Raw genomic sequence first — 22,354 nt, 5'->3', positions numbered from 1 at the left:
ATTATAAAAAAAAACACATTAAAAACACGTGGTGAAGCTAATATTAGGCTGGAGGAATGGGAATGGTTTAGGAACCACCAATGAATGACCAGAAAGCTATTTAAAAAGGGAGAAAATTGCTTATGAAAGTAGCAGATAATGAGAGATTCTATGCGTACATAAAAAGGAAGTGAGTAGCTAAAGTGATTGTAGGAAGTGACTGGGGAACTAATACAGGAGAAAAGGAAAATGGCAGGAAACTTAGACAAATGTTTTGGATCAATTTTCACAATAGAGGACACTGTAAACATCCCAAAGACACCTGATAAGTAATGTGCTAAGGGAAGGAAAAGCCTTGATCTTGTTATGGTGCAACCCTGTGGAGATGTCAATTTGGACTCCCAATATTCTTGATTTTCAGATGTGTTGTCAGAGTGTCATTCATTGTCTTGGTGTTCCATCACATTGTCATATCTGTATGTGTTCTATCGAGTTCACTCTGCACAATTAGCATGTTGTTCATTTCCCTAAGCTCACTTTTATTCTTCTTCAACATGCCTCCATTCAATGTTGTGACTTTATAAAACCTGAGATCACTGCGCAATTTGGATATCTTTGCAGGTAATCACATTCCCATTGTTTGGCGTGTTTCTTTGACCTATTTTATGTATGGTTAGGCGGCACGGTGGCTCAGTGGTTAGCACTGCTGCCTCACAATGCCAGGGACCTGGGTTCGATTCCAACCTCGGGCGACTGTCTGTGTGGAGTTTGCACATTCTCCCTGTGTCTGCATGGGTGTGCTCCGGTTACCTCCCACAGTGCAAAGATGTGCAGGTTAGGTGAATTGGTCATGCCAAATTGCCCATAGAGTTAGGTGCATTAGTTAGGGGGAATGGGTCTGGGTGGGCTACTCTTTGGAGGGTCGGTGTGGACTTGCTGGGCTGAAGGGCCTGTTTCCACACTGCACAGAATGAAATCTAATCTGAAGGATGGAAGTTTTGACACAACCCTTTGGATAATGTCCAGTCTTTAAGGATCTACAGCCTGAAATATCTTGACCTTCAGAAGCCCTCAGGAAATTGTTTAAAGCTTGTCACTTCTGATTCTGAATACTCAGAATAAAAAAAATTGGCATGACCAAAAGTGCTGTCATTTCTTCTTGAAGGTTGAAAGAACTCCCTACATTTTTTGTGGGCATTTAAATAAAAAATGTACCTTCTCTTTGAAGACAGCAAGAATATATATATGCACTGCATCTGTTTCAATTTGACAATACAATTCAAAGACATTTGCTTGTTCATTTCTAAGGGCAGTCAGAGTCAATGTGACTGGTTTAAGATTTAAACAAAACATGACTGTCAACTGTCAATTGGAATTAATGGGTGAATTCCACATGGCAACACCTCTACCAATCAGGGCCCACTTGTCAATCAATCAGCACTCTCCTCACAGGCAGTCTAAATGTTGGCTTTCCTTTTGAATTGACATTTCTGTGAAATGTTCTAATCAGGACATAAGGTTTTTTTTATCCCCCACAAGACTCACGTTCTGTACCACCAAACGTTTGTATTTTTAGTGTTTTAATAAAAGCCAGTTAGATCCAGAATGGATTCAGGCAGTCTGTAAAGTGGAGTTTCTAAGCAGAATGTGAAATGTAATGTAAGTTGAGAATCAGAAAAAAAATTCCATGCTCATTTAGCAAAGGATTACAATGAACTTCAATATAATCTTAATCCTGTTGTCTGACATATGAGACTGTTGAATAAATTAATAATGAGTATTGTAGAATTGACTTTTAAATAATTAAGTCACTCAATTAAAATTTCAAACCTTAGGTACTTACGTAAATCCAAAATAAAAAATAAAAACAATTCCAAAAGAGATAAAATGTTTTACTTTATTATTTGTAATTTGTTTCTCCTTCTAATCTAGTGACTATATGACTTCAGTATTTTGGTTTCCCTAACTTGGTGATAGGAATTAAACATTAATATGTCTTGTCGAATAATTCAGTACTTTCATCACTATTCTTCTGCAGTTGCCAACATGGTCAGTTCTGAGGCTTGACAGAGCACCTTTTGGCTTTCAGACATGCCAGTGACATTACATCCGTCACACGAAGGTCACCTTCCTGATATAGCATCATATAAAACACCAGCAGAAGATATCAGCAAGGCACAAATCCATTAACATTGGCAGTGCATGAAGTAGATGAACTATTTCACAGTACAGCTTCCACTGCTTTTTTTCACCTTTATTGTGTTTTTAAATCAAACTGCAAAATATCGCTTAACTTGAGAAGCTTCATAATGATTAATGGAAATAGTCTAAAAGTTGCTGTTCGTGTACGCCCATTCAATCAGGTAAGATTATCCATTTTATTCTTTAAGATGCCAGTAAATTTCCCAGTGAAACCTGTCTGTAAAATCTATTATTAACTGTGAAGAATTGAAATTAATGATTTAAAAATACCTTTGTAGGCCAGGTATAGAATTTTACATGGCTTGATGATAAAATAGAATTCTAAGGAAATTATAACACTCAGCTTACTTACGCTTTATCTCAGGTAGCTCCTCAAAATCTCTATTCTGCAGACTCTGCCACATGGGAGACATTGGGTACTTGAAGGATTAGTTAGAATAGTTGTTTGGAAGTATGATACCTAGGACACCTCGACTTTGTTTCTGCATATTCCTGACAATGTCTTTTGATGTCTTTAGACCCATCCTGAGCATTTTCTATTTTGGCTGATCACAAGCCAGGATCTTTCATTTATCAGCAGGAATATGCTTTTAGAACATAGAACACAGAACAGTACAGGCCATTCGGCCCGTGATGTTGTGCCGAACTTTTCTCCTACTCGAAGATCAAACTAGCCTACATACTTTTCATTTTATTATCATCCATGTGCCTATCCAAGAGTCGCTTAAATGTCCCTAATGAATCTGACTCTACTACTACTGCTAGTAGTGCATTCCATGTGCCCACCACTCTCTGTGTAAAGAACCTACCTCTGACATCTCCCCTAAAACTTCCTCCAATTTTCTTAAAATTATGCCCCTTTGTGATATCCATTCCTGCCCTATTCACTCTGTGCCTCTCATCATCTTGTGCACTTCTATCAAGTCACTTCTCATCCTTCTTTGCTCCATTGAGAAAAGTCTTACCTCCCTCAACCTGTCTTCATAAGACATACCCCCCTGCAGCAGCCTGGTCAATCTCCTCTGCACCCTCTCTAAAGCTTCCACATCCTTCCTATAATGAGGCGATTAGAAATGAACACAATGTTCCAGGTGTGGTCTAACCAGGGCTCTACAGAGCTGCAGCATGGCCTCATAGCTCTTAAACTCTATCTCCTGCTAATGAAAGCCAACACACCATAAGCCTTCTTAACAATCTTATCAACTTCGGTGGCAACTTCTAGCGATCTATGAACATGGACCCTGAGATCCCTCTGTTCCTCCACGCTGCCAAGACTCCTGCCTTTAACTCCATAATCTGCATCTAAATTCGACTTCCAAAATGAATCACTTCACACTTTTCCAGGTTGAGCTCCATCTGCCACTTATCAGCCCTGTTTTGCAATGTCAATGTTCCACTGCAACCTACAACACATATCAAACTCCACCAACCTTCTTATCATCAGCAAACTTACTAATCCACCCTTCCACTTCCTCATCCAAGTCATTTATAAAAATCACAAAGAGCAGAGGTCCCAGAGCCAATCCCTGCGCAATAGCACTGGTCACTAAGCTCTAGAGTGAATACTTTCCATCTACCACCACTCTCTGTCTTTTATGGGCCAGCCAATTCTATATCCAGACAGCCAAATTTCCCTGTATCCCATGCCTCTTAACTTTCTGAATGAGCCTACAATGGGGAAACATATCAAACTCCTTTTTAAAATCCTTGTACACCACATCCACTGCTCTATCTTCCACAAATAATTGAATTAGTTTTGTGAGGCATGACCTGCCCCTCACAAAGCCATGATAATTATCTCTAAGCAAACTGTGGTTTTTCAAGTAATCACAAATCCTGTCTCAGAATCCTCTCCAATAATTTGTCCAACACAGACGTAAGACTGACTGATCTATAATTCCCAGGTTTATCCTTATTCCTTTTCTTGAACAAAGGAATAACATTTTCCACCCTCCAATCATCTGGCACTACTCCAGTGGATAGTGAGGATGCAAAGATCATTGCCGAAGGCGCAGCAATCTCTTCCCTCATTTCCTGTAGTAAACCTGCACCTTTTCAAAGATACTTCGAGCACACTGCTGATGAGTTGCCATTGTTGTCCTGGGAATGTCCTGATGTGACTGAGCAGCTACTTTCAGAATTTGGTGCCAATCACGCAATTGACAGGTCTCACCCAATGGAGCTGGTTTGAATGATTACTGGTCCTGGGAATATTGGGTTGCTACTGGATTCAGAGGATCATATGAAAGCAATGGCATTGAAAATTCTGTAATGTTTAATTCTGTAATGGATGTCCACATCTCAGGAGCAGCAAGATGTGCAGAGATCACTGGTGTCTAGTAAACCATGACCTTAGTCTCAGTGATGAGATTCTTGTCCTCAAATTCCATTTCCCTCAGTCAGCTGAAGGCTGAGCTGGCACCTTGGAGGTGATGATGAACTTGATTATCTATGTCTACCTGCACCTAGTCTGTACACCACAAGATTGACTTATGAAGAGGGTATAAAATATCAACAGACTAGCACACACCATAGGGACGCTGCTAATGCATCCATTAATTGACACTTTTCAGACAGCGTGACAGAAACTCTCTCCAGGAAGGTCCTCATTGAGGTTCAGAAGAACAAGGTCCAGTGATGTCTCCAGACCCTAACTATATTAATTGTCAGCCATAAGATCAGTGCATAGCACGAGCATAACTGGGGAGCACTCTACTGGGGAACCAGTGTTTGAGAAGTATCACGCCCAAGAAAGGGCTGGGAAGTTCAGTTGATTCTATTGGTAAAGACATCCTTGGTTCAATTAAATGAATAAATAATTATCTCATTTTATAAGTTTGAAAAGAAAAGGTTGAGTTAAGTTTCTGAGCAGGATAAAGGGGTGAACTCCTGCCCTAATTTGGGTAGCAGCTCAAGTGTCGATAGTGCCATTAAAGATGAAACGATGCTGACAAAAATGTAACTAGTACTGCACAAAAGTCAATGTATACATTATTTGTGAAAATGACATGCGAGTGATATGTTTACTGATTTAATTGGAATATTGCACGCTGACAAATTGCATGGAAGATAAATAACATTTTTACATTGATATAGACTTTCTTCAGAAATTTCTCCAAGAACTGAATGCATTTTGAAGTTCAGTAACTTGTTTTGGAGGCAAAGGTAGCAGTCATTTTATAGAGAACAATGTCCTATAGACTGTAATAAAATGAATGGCCAATCAATCTATTTTTGGTGCCATTCGTTCATCCAAACTGATTAAGACTGCAGGGGTCATTTTCCAATTTGATGCTAACTGCAGGGAGCCTTGCCCACAGGAATTTCTGGTGCATACAACCATCATTACAAACATTGAAAAATGTGCAAAATGTACCTGATTTTACGACAAGTGAAGCCAATTGTTGAGGCTCCCCACTGACAACATAAAGTTGGAAAGTGATTCCTAATGATCACCGACTCAGCGTGAATCTGAAAAGAAAAAAATTACTGTGATGTATAAAAAAATCATGCTCAGTTCATTGTCAAAATTGTGGAAGTGCATGGGCAAATTATGGCTGTGTTTACAGAATAAAACATTGTCTCATTATTATCTTCTGCTTGAGTTTATGCTGTATATGACAGACAAACACAATTTAGAAGCTTGACTGCAAATCCACATTTCAAACACCAAACTGAAACAGAACAAAGTTTCCTGAGCACTTAAAAAAAACATTCTTGACTGTTAGCTGCATGTTAATCTACTGGTTTGTTTCAATGAAGCGATTATGTTTTAAATGGTAGCAACAACCTGCAGTAGGGAGATAATTCTTGCTGCAACTCCAGTAAATGTTAAATCTCTGTTCTTTATGGGGTTGTGTATTTTAAAGGATGGATCTTTTTGTTGACTCATAAAATAAAAAGATTTAAATGCTTAAAATGGAAAAGTCATCGAGGGAATGAGAGAAGGATAAAGTTAAGAATTCTGATTACTCTGATCCTTAGTCTAGGAGTTCCTGCTTCTTCAGTTCATCTGGAGCTGGAGGCTGGTGGATCAAGTGAGATAGTGGCCTACCTCCTAGTACATAGTCATCAAATGGAATAGACTGCTGCAGAATAGCCAAGTCTTTTTTTTAAGGGGAAACAATGGTGTAGTAGTATTGTCGCTAGATTAGTCATCCAGTAACCCAGGTATGTTCTGTGGACTCAGTTCTGAATCCTACCATGACACTTGGTGGAATTTGAATGCAACAAGCATCTGGAATTAAAAGTCTGATGCTGACCTTGAAACAATTGCCAGGGAAAACCTATCTATCTGGTTCACTGATGTCCTTTAGGGAAGGAAACTGCCACTCTTACCTAATCTTCTCTATGTGTGTCTGCAGACCCTTAACAATTTGATTGAGTCTTAATCAGCCTCCGAAATGACCTTATCACACTATTCAGTTGTACTAATCATGACAAAGTCTCAAAAAGGATTAAACCAGACAGACTACCTGGCACATTGGCCTAGGCACTGGAAAGGATCACAGCAGAAATTGTTTTGCTGACCTTGCGAAGTCCTCCTTACTAGCATCTGGGGACGAGTGCCAAAATTGGAAGAGGTGTCTCACAGACAGGTTAAACAACAGCGACATAGTCATCCTCATGGAATCATATCTTACAGACAATTTCCCAGACACCACCATCCCTATCCCTGGATATGTTCTGTCCCACTGGAAGACAGAGCAAACAGAGTTGGTGGCACAGTGGTATAGAATCCAAAGGGTGTTGTCCTAGGGGTCCTCAATATTGATTCTGGACCCCATGATGTTTCATGGCTTCAGGTTAAACACTGGCAAGGAAATCTCCTGCTGATTACCATATACCATCCTCCCTCAGTTGATGAATCGGAACAACACTTCAAGGAAGCACTAAGAGTGGCAAGGGCACAAAATGGACTCTGAGTGGGGGATTTCAAAATCCACCATCAAGAGTAGCTCAGCAGCAGTACTACAGATTGAGCTTGTAGGTCCTAAAGGATTAGCTCCTAGACTCGAGCAGGTGGTAAGCAACCCAGCAAAAGTGACTTCATCCTTACCAATCTAACAGCTGCAGACAAAATCTGAGACAGCATCAGCAAAACTACACAGTCCTTGTGGAGATGAAGCCCCACCTTTACAATGAGAATATCCTCCATCATGTTGTACTCCAGCACAACCAGCAACCTCATGGCCTGGCATATCCCTCACTCAACCGTTACCATCAAGCAAGGGATCAACTCTGTTCTGACGAAGTGTGCAGAAGGGCATGCCAGAAGCAGCACTAGGCATATGTAAAAATGTAGTGTCAAAAGAGGCTTCTTACATACCAAACAGCAGAAGCAGCTAGTGATTCTCAGAGCTAAGCGATTCCACCAACAATGGATCAGATCTAACTGCCATTCCTCCATATCCAATTCTGAATGGTGGTTGACTATTAAACAATTTACTTCACAAATGATGCTCCAAAAATATCCCATCTTCAATGACAGGGGTGGCCAACACATCAGTACAAAAGATAAGGCTGAAGCGACTGCAGCAATCTTCGGCCAGAAGTGACAAATGGATGATCAATCTCAGCCTCCTCCAAAGGACCCCAGTATCAAAGATGCCAGTCTTCGGCCAATTCACTCCAGGTGATATCAAGAAATGGCTGAAGGCACTAGATATTGCAAAGGCTGTAGGTCCTGACAATATTCCAGCAATAGCACTGAAAACGTGTACTCCAGAACTTGACAACCCTAGCCAAGCTGTTCCAATGCAGCTATGCAATGGCATTTACCCCATAATATGGAAAAGCTCCAGATTTTGTAGACAAAATTAGACAAATCCAACCTGGTTAATTACCACCTTTTCAGTCAACTCTCGACCATCAGTAAAGTGATGGAAAGTGTCATCAAAAGTGCTCAGCAATAACCTGCTCAGTGATGCCCAGTTTAGGTTCTGCTTGGGCCACTCAGCTCCTGACCTGATTGCAACCTTGGTTCAAACATGGACAAAAGAGATGAATTCTAGAGTTGAAAGCGAAAGTGACAGCCCTGGACATCAAGGCTGAACTTCACCAAGTGTGATATCAAGGAGACCAAGCAAAACTAGAGTCAATGGGAATCAGGGAGCAAACCCTCCACCTATCATGGATTCATACCTATCACACAGGAAAATGGTCATATTGGAGGTCAGTTATTTACACTCTAGGATATCCCTGTAGGTGCTCCTCAGGAGAATGTCTTAGACACAATCATCTTCAGCTACTTCATCAGTGACCATCCCTCTGTCATAAGGTCAGAATTGGGTTGTTTGCTGATGATTTCACAATCTTCAGCACCATCATATATTGTTGGTAAAGTGTTGGAAAAAGTTATAAGAGATAGGATTTATAACCATCTAGAAATGAATAATCTGATCAGGGACAGTCAGCACGGTTTTGTGAAGGGTAGGTCGTGCCTAGCGGATCTTATTGAGTTTTTTGACAAAGTGACCAAACAGGTAGATGAGAGTAAACTGGTTGATGTGGTGTATATGGATTTCAGCAAGGCATTCGATAAGGTTCCCCACAGTAGACTATTATACAAAATGCGGAGGAATGGGATTGTGGGAGACATAGCAGTTTGGATCAATAATTGGCTTGCTGAAAGAAAACAGAAGGTTGTAGTTGATGGAACAGGTTCATCTTGGAGTCCAGTTTCTAGTGGCATACCGCAAGGGTTGATGTTGGGTCCACTGCTGTTTGTCATTTTTATAAATGGCCTGGATGAGGGCTTAGAAGGGTGGGGTAGTAAATTTGCGGACGACACTAAGGTCAGTGGAGTTGTGGATAGTGACGAAGAATGTAGTAGGTTGCAGAGAGACATAGCTAGGATGCAGAGCTGGGCTGAGAGGTGGCAAATGGAGTTTAACGTGGACAAGTGTGAGGTGATACACTTTGGATGAGTAATCGGAATGCAAAGTACTGGGCTAATGGTAAGATTCTTAGGAGTGCAGATGAGCAGAAAGATCTTGGTGCCCATTTACACATATCCCTGAAAGTTTCTACCCAGATTGACGGGGTTGTTAAGAAGGCATACAGTGTCTTGGCGTTTATTAATAGAGGGATTGAGTTCCAGAACCAGGAGGTTATGCTGCAGCTGTACAAAGCTCTGGTACGGCCACACTTGGAGTATTGTGTACAGTTCTGGTCACCGCATTATAAGAAGGATGTGGAAGCTTTGGAAAGGGTGCTGAGGAGATTTACTAGGATGTTGCCTGGTATGGAAGGAATGTCTTACGAGGAAAGGCTGAGGACCTTGAGGCTGTTCTCGTTAGAGAGAAGAAGGTTGAGAGGTGATTAATAGAGACATACAAGATAATCAGAGGGTTAGATAGGGTGGACAGGGAGAGCCTTTTTCCAAGTATGGGGACGGCAAACACGAGAGGACACAACTTTAAAGTGAGGGGAGATGGGTATAATACAGATGTCAGAGGTAGTTTCTTTACTCAGAGAGTAGTAAGGGTATGGAATGCTTTGCCTGCAATGGTAATAGATTCACCAAGTTTAAGTGCATTTAAGTCGTCATTGGACAGGCATATGGATGTACATGGAACAGTGTAGGTGGGATGGGCTTCAGATTAGTATGACATGGCGGTGCAACATCGAGGGCCGAAGGACCTGTACTGCGCTGTAATGTTCTATGTTCTATATTCTATCAGCATTCCTTGTGATACTGAAGCAATCCAGGTCCAAATGTAATAAGACCTGAACAATATCCAGGTTTAGGCTGAAAAATGACCACACAAATGACCATCTCCAAGAGAGAATTTAAACATTGTTGTTTGACATTTAATCATGTTACCATCATTGCAATCCCCCACTCTCAAAATGCTGGGGGTGGGGGAGGGGGGGGGGGTTGACATTTTTTTAGAACTGTACCATTCATATAAATAAAATGGCTACAATAGCAGGTTAGAGAGTGAGAATCCTGAAGTGAGTAACTTACCTGTTTAAAGCCTGTTTACTCTCTACAAGCCACAGTAAGGAGTGTAATAAAATATTCTCCACTTGCCTGGACAGGTAAAGTTCAAACAATAGACAAGGCGAAAGTGAGGAATGCAGATGCTGGAGATTAGAGTCGAGAGTGTGGTGCTGGAAAAGCACAGCAAGTCAGGCATCATCCGTGGAAGAGGAAAATTGACATTTTGGGCAAAAGCCCTTCATCAGGACGATTCCTGATGAAGGGCTTTTACCCGAAACATCGATTCTCCTGCTCCTCGGATGTTGTCTGACCTGCTGTGCTTTTCCAGCACCACACTCTCGACCATCCAGGACAAATCAGCCTTTTTGATTGACACCACATCCACAAATATCCACTCACTTCACAACACTCAGTAGCAGTAGAGTGCATCATCTGATTGATGGATTACAGAAAAGGCTCCTAAGGCAGCACCTTCTAAACCCACAACTTCTACCTTGAAGGACAAGTGCAGCAGATACATGGGGAACACCACCTGCCAGTTCCCCACCAAGGCATTCACCATCCTGAATTGGAAATATACCACCATTTCTTCTGTGCATCAAAATCCTGAAACTACCCTCCCTAAATGGCACTGTAGGTTGACCTACAGCACATGGACTGCAGCAGTTCATAAAGACAGCTTACCACCACCACCTCAAGGCAACTAGTGATGGGTAATAAATGCTGGCCAAGTCATCGACACCCACATTCTGTGAGTGAGTAAAAAAAAATTAAGATTGGTTTCAGAGGTTAATTGAGGGTTGCATACAGTTTGTGGGAGGGATAGAAAACCTTCCGCTAAAAGGAGGTAGATCATGGATGACATAGGGATACATGTTCACTGTCCTATCCTATGAATTTTAGTTGCCGTCCCAGTTTCTTCAAATGATCTGCATTGGATGTGTATAATCGAGATTACATTGTGTGGATTTTCAGTGCTAATGCCTTAAAATTAATCGGTATGTGTTGTTTATTCCTGCACATGATTTTCTAAGAGAGAAAAAGCAATGAGAAGTAAATGTATCATCTCAATGGCTGGCAACAATTGTACCATTCTGGATCCAAAAGACCTCCAAAACAAAAGAACCTTTACCTTTGATTATTGCTACTGGTCAACTGATGGGTATATTGAGAATGACCAGGGAGTTTTCCTGCCTAATGGACCTCACAGCCGATACATCAGTCAGGTCAGTCAGACAATCTTTTCTGAGAAATAAGGTATAGCAATGCAACTATTAATTGGTTTTTAGCATTAAGATTATAACTGCTGATATGCAGTTAAGTACAAAGTATTATCAGAAATGTAATGGTCTTTTATAGTATTTTAAGGAAAAGTATTACAACCATAGATTGGGCTAAATAATAATAATTTATAGTATTGTACTACAATTTGAACTATGCAGGGATTAATTTATTGTTAACATTTAAAGGAGCATGTCTTTAATGAACTTGGAAGAGCTGTCTTGGAAAATGCCTGGAATGGGTACAATGCAACCATTTTTTCCTATGGTCAGACTGGATCAGGGAAGAGCTATTTGATGACTGGATATGGAGGAAACAAAGGTCTTGTTCCCATGATTTGTGAAGCACTTTTCCAGGAAATTAAACAGCGTCAAAGCAAGGATGGACAGTTTTATGTAAGGAGTCAGTGTTATCACATACGCACTCAATCAGAGTTTATTTCACATTTATTGTGGCATCCTGAAGTGCTCCTCTATTGATTCCGTATTGTCTTTTATAGGTTTATTTTAGCATGTTTGAGATCTACAATGAACAGGTACTTTTAAATCTTTCACTATATAGAAATCAAGTAGAAAATTAAAACCTAGATATTTAGTGTTTCCCAACTTTATTCAGCAAACCTCAATCTGTCACATGGGCAAATGTGAACACAGCTTAAATTTTGCCTTTTTTGTGCCAGCAGCCTCACCACTACATCACATACCATAATTGATTTACTTGATTTTTAAAACTTCCTCATGAAAATTCAATAATGAAGCTAAGTTCACTAGAAATATGTAGAAGTTACAATTTGAACAGATAGTTTGTCCAAACCATTTTTAACTGACTCCACCTGAGCTAAAGCACTCAACACCATGAGAATTCTGCTCCCATATGTATTCAACCCTTTTTCTTTTCAGCAACAATACCATTTAATCTTAAATGACAACATAATTTGTACCTAATTTTTTATTTCAAAATATACTTTATTCATAAAATCATCTGTAAGTACATACAAATGTACTAAATCACTTCAGTACAATCTTTATGGAGAAAATCAAACAAAAGCATTGGAGCATTAACATTCCTCAGGGTTTTTCTACAGTTGGAAAAAAATGGCATTTTCAACTAATGCAGGAAACTATTAATGTTTATTTGGAGGCACCAAGAGAGTCTGACAACTGAAGGGACCTTGGTTATACTTTGGCAGAAAGATGGTGGTCTTTCCCCACTGTGCCTTGGCAGCAGCCAGCTCAGGTTTTAATGTGTCCCTCAGCATGTAGTCCTAGAGCTTGGAATGTGCCAGTCTGCATCATTGGTTGAGGTCAACTCTTTACAAGTTTCAGGCAGACCAAAGCGTGTTTCAAATGGTTCTCCAGGCAGAGTCAATATTTGTCTCGGTGTGCCTCCTGAAAAATAAACCTAGTATAAAACATTTCCCCAAACCAAGTAACATTCTAATTGGAGGAGAAAGTGAGGACTTGCAGATGCTGGAGATCAGAGCTGAAAATGTGTTGCTGGAAAAGCGCAGCAGGTCAGGCAGCATCAAAGGAACAGGAGAATCGACGTTTCGGGCATAAGCCCTTCTTCAGGAGCTCTCCTGAAGAAGGGCTTATGCCCGAAACGTCGATTCTCCTGTTCCTTGGATGCTGCCTGACCAGCTGCGCTTTTCCAGCAACACATTTTCAGCAACATTCTAATTGACCTACATTGGATTAATTCACATGATCGGGTGTTGTTGCTGTTTAGTTCCTGCATATCTGTTCTATCTACGACAACTCCATTGATACTATGCCTGTCCATGTTAATGTTTACACTTGGTTTCTAAGGTTCAAGACCTCCTGTCAAAGGTTCGTAAGCCTCATGGCCTGCGTGTGCGGGAAGGCAGACATGGATTTTATGTTGAGAGTCTGAAATCAGTGCCATGTAGCAATTTTAAGCAACTTGAGGCTTTACTGGATCAAGGAATTCGGAACAGAAGTGTCGCAACAACGAACTGGAACACCACCAGCAGCAGATCCCACATGGTGATCAATATCCATTTTCAACAGGTAGTAAGTGTAAGCCCAATAAGAGAGATAAGATGTAGATGCAGAAAGAGACCAGTCAACCCATCTAATCTTCTTTGCCATTCAATGAGATCATGCCTGTTCTGATAATGCTCAACACTATTTTCAACTAATGCAGGAAACTAGTAATGTTCATTTGGAGGCACCAAGAGAGTCTGACAACTGAATGGGCCTTGGTTATACTTTGGCAGAAAGATGGTGGTCCAGCATTTCAACTCCCCTTCCCACTCAGCCGAGGACATGAATGTCCTGGGCCTCCTTCACCGCCGCTCCCTCACCACCCGATGTCTGGAGGAAGAACTCCTCATCTTCCACCTCGGAACACTTCAACCCCAGGACATCAATGTGGACTTCACCAGTTTCCTCATTTCCTCTTCCTCCACCTCACTCCAGTTCCAAACTTCCAGCTCAGTACTGTCCCCATGAATTGTCCTACATGCCTATCTTCCTTTCCACCTTCCACTGCACCCTCCTTTCTGATCTATCACCTTCATCCCCACCCCCATTCACCCATTGTACTCTTTGCTACCTTCCCCCACCCTCCTCCCTGACCTATCACCTCCATCCCCACCTCCATTCATCTATTGTACTCTATGCTACTTTCTCCCCACCCCCACTCTCCTCTCATTTATCTCTCCACTCTGCAGGCACTCTGCCTCTATTCCTGATGAAGGGTTTTTGCCTGAAACGTCGATTTTCCTGCTCCTCGGATGCTGCCTGAACTGCTGTGCTTTTCCAGTACTACTCTAATCTAGCATCTGGTTTCCAGCATCTACAGTCCTTGTTTTTACCCTGTTTTTGCCTTTGTAACATGCCCTGGTTATGTCCCACTATATAGCTATTGTTAATGGGATGATTATAGACTACTCCTACCAGTGTCTTTTCTCCCTTTTTATTTCTTACCTCTAGCCATTCGGATTCTGATGCAAGATCATTTCTTGCTCTTGTACTTATTCAATCTAGTTCTAACACACCACCCTTTTCTCCCTGCCCTTCCTTTGGAAAACTCACATACTCCAGAATTTTTAGGTCCCAAATTTGATCTTCTTGCAACCAATTTCAGTCTCTGTAAAGTTTATAACTTGTTATCCTATTTGTGCCGTTAATTCATCTATTTTGTTCAGACTACAATGCATATGAAAGTAAAAAGCCATAAATGTCTATTATCAGTTTTTCCACCTTTTGATCCTATTTACTGTTGAGCAACATGATAACTTTCTGATGGGTAGGGTGTTAGGCTCATTCCAAATAAAAGTCAATCCAATAATCTAATGAACAGAACATGATATTTGCTCAACCTGAATGGGAATAATAGGAACAATTCAAAAAGGGGTCTAATAGAATAACATATTACAAGTAAAAATTGCAGTTGAATTGAGAGTTTATTTACATGTAATTTTTTGATTTGGTGAATTGTATGTCTCATTAAGTATGATGGACTACTTAACAAACTGATCATTTAATTCTATCTCTTAAATGAATAATGTTTTAAAGAGTTTCATCTGGTAAAATAATACTTTGAATCAAAATGCACAAGCAAAATTAAGAAATAATTTATATGATATTAAGTATAGGAGAGTTATGCTAATCTTATATCAAATCTTCATTTGATCACACTTATTGTACCATATGATGCTATAGTCATCATATGAAAATATAGAGGTACTGGATAGAGTGCGAAGAAGATTTGCAAGGATAATATGAGGAATGTGTGGTCATTCATGTGTAGATTGGACTGACAGGTTGTACCACTTTTGCCTTGAAAACTGAAGGCTGAGAGGTAATCTAATAGAGGTATTTAAAATGATGAAATGTTTTGACAGAGTAGGTACAGAGTGAATGTCTCTTTTTGAAGGAATAGCAAAACACAATGTCATCAATACAAGTTAGTCACCAAAAAATGCGATAAGAAATTCAGAGGAAACGTTTTCACACAGTGGTGAAAATATTAAATACTCTACCAAAGCAAGTAATATAGATGCTTTGAGCGGGATATTGGACAAGCATACTAGGGAGAAGGGGAAGAAGGAGTATGATGATAAATTTAGATGAGAAGAGGCTTGAGTTGAGCATAATCACCACCATGGACTGCTTAGTTCCAATGCCCTGCTTTTCTGCTTCATATCCTACGTAATTCTAAGCAAAACTACAATCAAACTGAAAACAAATTACAAATGAAGAACAAATTGGAATTAAATGCTGAGAAACAATAAGCAGAATGTTATGTCCTCCTCTAAGAGGAAATTGGTAGCAGTGGGCCTTGCTAAACCTGAGAGTTTTCCTGTCTCTATGCCAATTCTATGATGGGAAGGCCTATGGATGGCCTTCAAACTACCTTGTCACTTGAGGCCTTTAATTGGAATAAGTGTCCAGCTGACGGCCTGGCTACATTGGTGTTAACCGGTGGTAGGGTCTCCCATGTGGGAAGCACAAGAAAACCATGCTGTATTTGCTGGTGGGCATCCAAAAGGGAACCTTTGTTTACAGCGTTAAAAATCACACAACACCAAGTTATAGTCCAACAGGTTTAATTGGAAGCACACTACCTTTCGGAGCATTGCTCCTTCATCAGGTGGTAGTGGAGGGCTCAATCCTAACACACAGAATTTATAGCAAAACTTTACAGTGTGATGTAACTGAAATTATACATTGAAAGATTGATTGTCTGTTAAGCCTTTCATCTGTTAGAATACCATGATAGTTTCACTTCTTTCATGTGTAAATCACAAAACCTTTTTTAAAAAAGTTGCATTCTCAGGTTAGCTGTTAACAATGGTGATAGCTAGACAATATGTTGAAGGTGTTAGCCCCCTGTGTTCTCTGTCTATGCCATTATGTTTAGATTGATTCTAATCTAAAAAGTGAGATAATGGAGTTCTACATGAATGCATGCAGTTTTTGAGCAAAGTACAATGTAACCCTGAAAGTACAAATTCACCCCACAAAATATATGTGTGCTTGTGGGTCTTTGTCCGTGTGTGTGTGTGTGTGGGTGTGTCTGTCTGGGTTGGGGGTTGTGAGTGTGAGAAAGTTAATCTGTGTGTGTAGTGAGTGCAGAGTGTCTTAAATCTGTGAGGGGGTGCATGTGTGAGTGTGGGAGTGTGTGTCTGCAAGGGTGTGTGTGGGTGTCTGTGTGCGTGTCTGTATATATGTGTGTCCATGTGTTTGTGTTTATAGGAGTGTCTGTGTGTGTGTGAGAGTGTGTATGTGTAGGAGTATCTCTGCGTGTGTATAGTGCAATGGTGGTCACCTGTAATGTGACATGAACCCAAGGTCCTAGTTGAGGCCATCCCTATGGGTACCGAACTTAGCTATCAGCCTCTGCTCGGCCACTTTTCGCAGCTGCCTGTCCCGAAGTCTGCCTTGGATGATGGTCACCTGAAGGTCTGAGTTCGAATGTCCTGGACCACTGAAGTGTTCCCCAACTGGGAGGGAACCCTCCTGTCTATTGATTGTTGTGCGGTGCCCATTTATCCGTTGTCGTAGCCTTTGCTCAGTTTCCCCAGTGTACCATACCTCCGGGCATCCTTGCCTGCAACGTATAAGATAGACAACGTTGGCTGAGTCACATGAGTACCTGCCATGTACAAGGTGGGAGGTGTCCCCCATGCGTAATGGTGGTATCTATGTCCACACTCTGACACGTCTTGCAGCACCTACCGTGACAGGGTTGTATGGAGTTTATAGCTATTGAGTGCTTGGACCCATGAAGAAAAGGATGACACGCTGAAAGCAACCTTCATGCCTTGCTGCCAGTGACCCTCTATATCCCTTGGGGCACCAATTTAAGACAGATGAGGAAGAATTATTTCCCCAGGTGGAATGTGCATCTTTGGAACTCTTTGCCACAAAGCGTTGTGAGGACAGAGTCCTTGTGTGTATTTAAGGCTGAGATAGGTAGATCAGTAGGGAAATCAGGATTATGGGGAAAGGGCGGGAAAGTGGAGAATCTCAGATTAGCTATGAACTTGTTGAATGGTGGAGTGGGCTTGTGGGGCCGAATGGCCTATTCTGTTCCTATTTCTTACAGTCTTTGTTCAAACAGTAAACCGAGCCGTTTGATTTTGGTTAGCAAAGGCATTGCCCTGAGAAATGAACCATCAAATTGTTATCACCTATTTTGTTAAGCTGTAACAGGCAATGTATGTGTAAGTGTAGGCCCCTGTGTATTAATATATGTAGCTTCCAGTACATACAAATGCACCATACTGTCAGCCTAACTGGCTATCTTAGATTGTTGTCAGCATAATTCTTTGCTACTTAGTCTATTTAGGATTATCCAGCAAACATCCAATTGTTGGACACTGTATTGTGAGGTTTTCAACTATAGGCTGGTTTGGTGCAAACACTACTTCACTCATTTGAATGCTAAAGGGACAAGTTATTTGATATGATCTTTCAGTGTTTAGGGTGTACTTACATGGCAACACACTGGCACTGCAATTCATATATCATATCATACAGTTGTTTGACAGACAAAACAGCTTCTTGGCTTGACAGCAGCAACCTGTTGTGGGGGACACCACTCAGGCTACTTTTGCATAATTGCATCATGAAACTGCCAGCTTCACCTGTAACTCAAACATTTGAGATATCTTACCCTTCATTTGAGGTAGACCAAGATTTTCAGAGCCAAAAGTGATAACCTTAGCATATGGGTTTGCATGATATACAGTGAGAAATGATCTGACCAGTGTCCCATTTTCACCTAGGATGGCTTGATGTGCCTGACTTGTACATTAAGCTTGCAGGATGAACAAGTGGCTCTGGCCCTGTTTAGGAAATTGCTGATGTAGTTAATTTCCAAGTGCGTGAAACTGTACAAATACAGGACATTCTGCTATATTGTGCATTTCGTTAATGCAAATTCACCATAACACAATTGACAAATTAGGGACATTGTTTCTAAAATGTGAACCTTTAAAACATGTGTTGGCTGTAATGCGATTTCATCGCCAACACGTTTAATGGTGTTTCTAAAGTGCAATTTTTCTATAATGTGGGGTTGCGCGAGAACACAACCATTGCATTAGAGAAAGAACTACTTATACTAACCCGTGAAAATAGGTTTGTGACGGACAGTTGTGGAGAACCCCAGTCAATTTCTCAACTAGGTCATTGAGGCAAGGGAAATCATTGAATATTTCAAACTTCAATTTGAGTTCATGATGTAGCTCATTAAAAAATGCAAGGATATTTTTACAGACAGTTGTAGATTCAACTGTCATTTACATATCAGAAGTACGTAAGAGTTAGGAGGTTTCTTGAGAAACCGAACAAAGGTGATTTCATAATCTGGGCCGAGCAGGGATCCTATCTCATCATCATTATATGGTCATTTGTGGCATTGTTAAAACTAAACTCAACTGTGCAATTGGTGCGTTTGTAAGTTCAGTAAATACTAATTCACACAATGATAGCAGGTCTAGATCACCACACTAATGCCTTAGTGCAGATATAAACCAGTGAGTGTAACATCAGTGAGAAAGAAATGAGTGGATATGAAGACAGGCTGAGTAGATTGCGCCTGTACTCATTCTTGGGGGAATTGACAGGGTTGATGTTGAAAAGTTGCTTCCCCTTGTGGGAGAATCAAGGAGCAGAAGGCATAATCCCATGACATTATCATTCACCATAATATATGATTTGAGGGTATAAAAGCTTCATTTTCCTCTATGTGGTAGATATCTGGAAAACTAATGGAAGATCAACTGAATAGCAGCCTCATGGTAACAGGGAATTCAGACATTCAGCAGCAGTACATATCTCTATTTAAGGCATTGACCACCAAAAAGACAGAGTTAAATTCCTTTTGATTTGAACAGAGTTAAATTCTTTTTGGCTTGAATATAAATTCATTCAAGACACAGGAAACTTTTATGAGTGCTTTACTTAAAAATGAAATTACAATCAAAACTAAAGTTACAGATTTGAAGCACCATACATACTCTCTCTCTTTAAAAAGAAACAAGCTAGACAGTCCCTTGATCTGATTTCATTAAAAAGGCAGTTAAACAGTCCTGAAAGCACTGTTTCAAAGGATCTTAACAAAAAAACTGCTTAGAAACACTAAAATAATGATTTCCTATGTGTCAAAGGTTTACCTGCAATATGATGTCTGTGAGTTTCGCCATTTACTTCCTGCAAATCAGTGTGAAACTGAAAAGAAAGCTGGCATAGTATCATAATTGAAAACTACAAATGCTGAAGATCACAGCGGGTCAGACAGCATCCATGCTGTCCATGCTCATCAGGGCACATCCACTCAGCTCTAATGAAGAGTCATCTAGAGTTGAAATGTTAGCTTGCTGTCTCTCCATGGATGCTGTCTGACTTCCTGTGATCTCCAGCATTTGTTGTTCAGTACAGATTCCAGCATCTGCAGTTATTTGCTCCTATCATCAGTATCACTATTCCCTTTTTTGGCATGATTGCTACCTAGAGTCAAAATCTGCTATTACAAGCCTTAGGTTCTTAAACTTCAAGGCCACATTTCTTAAAAGAGCAATAGCAGAGAAAAATTAAAAAGATGAGAAGCAAGAAGAAAAATAGGAGAGAAATGCAAAACCTGTAAAATAAATTTTTATGAGACACAGGCTCTGAAAATCACTCTTGCTATTGGCAAAATTAGAACAACTGGTCTTTCCGTGGATGATCAGAAAAGATCCAGAAGAGATCTGGAAAGATCATCAAAGACCAGCTCAAGGTAGACTTAACTTCAGGATTTACAAACTCCAACTCATGTCACACAGACAGCTGCTTGAAGAGCCTGTTGATGAGTATGACAGAAGATGCCACAGCAAAAAACATGAGTATAATATTTCTGAAGAGGTATTATCAGCAAGGTGCATCTGCTTCTACATCAGTGAAGACCTTTAGAAAAGATCTTTTGGGAAAAAAAAACGTGTGATACCATTTATGCATTACCTGAGGATGGACGCTCGTATGAACCCACATTGCAAAGTCAACAGCAGTTCCATGATTTTGATGTCACCAACAGTATTGTTACAGTCAGCAAGTTGCATCAAACCATCTAAATCTGTAACCAATGTGATTTATCACATCTACCCAAAACTAGTCCAACTTTTCTTGATATCTGTGAATCTTGTGGCACCAAGGAGTATGGGTACATGTGCAAAATTTGGTTCCCACAGTCAAGCCAGATCCTAGATCACAACACATATGACCAATAAGGTAGTATAACACCAAACACTGGCATTAAAGAAAGTATTAAGAAATTGCACAAAAGTAAACAGATCAGTGAAGTTCTGAATCAACCAAGTGAGAGATAAATGTCAGAAGATTACTGATACTTTCCATATTGTTAGGCTTACAAACCGTGTCGTTAGTATAAAGTGATCAAAACAATAGTATTATATGTCCTGAAAAGACAGGAAAGCACATACTATAAGTAAAAATCAACTCAGGAGCTAATGAAATCAAGTCATCACTAAGCATTCTGAAAGATATGCACCTCAACAAATGGAAATCTGTGGTACACTCTAGAATAACTCAGGATATGATGGAAAACAACTTCATTCTTTGACAGAATCACACTGCAGTGCCAATACTCAAGCTCATCTTGGTTTCCCAAAATCCTTTTCCTGATAGATACCATCGGTCCAGACATAGACCTACCAGTGTGCACAGATCTCAATGTGTTCACAATTCAGGAGATTCAAACCACACCAACTGAGGCAGAGCAGTTCACATTTGAACCAATCGAAGTAATCTAAAAGGATATGACTTTGAAGTGAGGTTTTAACCAAGTACCAAGATGTTTGTATTTGACACACTGAACAGATTGCCAGCCCACATAAAATATTCTGCTTAATCTACAAATTGACATTATTGACTAAGAAGTTCTCAAGGTTAATCTGTGACACTTTGACCAGTCTGAACAGATGCAACTAACAGCTGCTGAACATGAACAACCACAAGAAATGTAAATAATCATTATTGAGGAATGGTCTGATAGTGTTAAAGAAGAACTTGCAAAGATTTATTCAGTTTTGCTATGCAGAGATGAAATTGTTACATCAGGGCAAATCATTTTCAAGGTTAAATAAGTCTTAATATCAAAAGCATTAGGGCAAGGTAGCATGTCCATCTTACTGGAATCATGCACTGACCAGGAATAAATCAGGATATTCAATGACTCATGAATGCATGTGAGAAACATAGCAACCCAGCAGTGAAGGGAACCTCTTTATCCACACAAGTCACTACTTGGACAAAAATAGGAGCAGAACGATACACAGTGCACAGAGTTGATTGCATCCTCGTAGTGCCTGCTGTTCAATGGTTTAGCAACATAAACAGCACAAACATCATTGGCACAATGAGTGTTATTTTTGGCTTATTTGGTATCCTGGATCAGATAATCTCTGACGTCGGACTGCAGAACACTTTCAAACCATTTCAACGTTTGCTATATGGGGATTGACCCGTATCACATTGTTATCATAATATCTCTGCTCAAATATTCTAGCAGATCAAATGGTACATACTATCAAATTAATAATCATTAAGTGTCAAACAACGAAGAAGATACATGCATAGCATTGCTACATTTTCATGCAACATCAATGGACAAGGGATAACCATCCAGGACAATTTCCTTCAAATATAGAGGAGAATGAAAGAAATACACAATGAGAGCAAGTAGAGAACTATCCAGGCTGCATACTGAGCTGAGAATGTCAGTTATAAATACAAATACAAATTTGTAGATACCAGCAAAAGCTTCATAAAATGCAACCAGCCTAAATAATACAAAATCATAACTGATCGTGGCATTTGTAGGATCAGAAGCCAGCTCAAACCAAACAGCCATAAACAGCAGGAAGACAAACTAATTGTACAATAAGTGAGCAACAGTGAATATTGTGTATCC

General features: G+C 40.2%; 1 protein-coding gene across 4 annotated transcripts in view; it reads left to right on the top strand.

Annotated features, from left to right (window-relative positions):
• Positions 1–2,216: 2,216 nt before the first annotated feature.
• Positions 2,217–22,354, top strand: part of LOC122553559 (kinesin-like protein KIF28) — a 103,916-nt gene continuing 83,778 nt past the window's right edge. For all 4 annotated transcript variants that reach the window (XM_087989824.1, XM_087989823.1, XM_043697544.2 and 1 more), the window contains exons 1-5: positions 2,217–2,342; positions 11,164–11,355; positions 11,599–11,805; positions 11,910–11,945; positions 13,219–13,440. In XM_087989824.1, the coding sequence (XP_087845950.1) occupies positions 2,289–2,342; positions 11,164–11,355; positions 11,599–11,805; positions 11,910–11,945; positions 13,219–13,440 (711 nt within the window). In that variant the 5' untranslated portion in view covers positions 2,217–2,288. The remainder of the gene's footprint in view (positions 2,343–11,163; positions 11,356–11,598; positions 11,806–11,909; positions 11,946–13,218; positions 13,441–22,354) is intronic.

This window comes from Chiloscyllium plagiosum, unplaced genomic scaffold (assembly GCF_037043375.1).
Source record: "Chiloscyllium plagiosum isolate Xiang-an unplaced genomic scaffold, Cpla_swu_hap1 HiC_scaffold_8, whole genome shotgun sequence".
In the NCBI taxonomy this organism is placed as follows: Eukaryota; Metazoa; Chordata; class Chondrichthyes; order Orectolobiformes; family Hemiscylliidae; genus Chiloscyllium; species Chiloscyllium plagiosum.
Note: the sequence above shows the minus strand (reverse complement) of the source record. Positions and strands in the feature narration are given on the sequence as shown.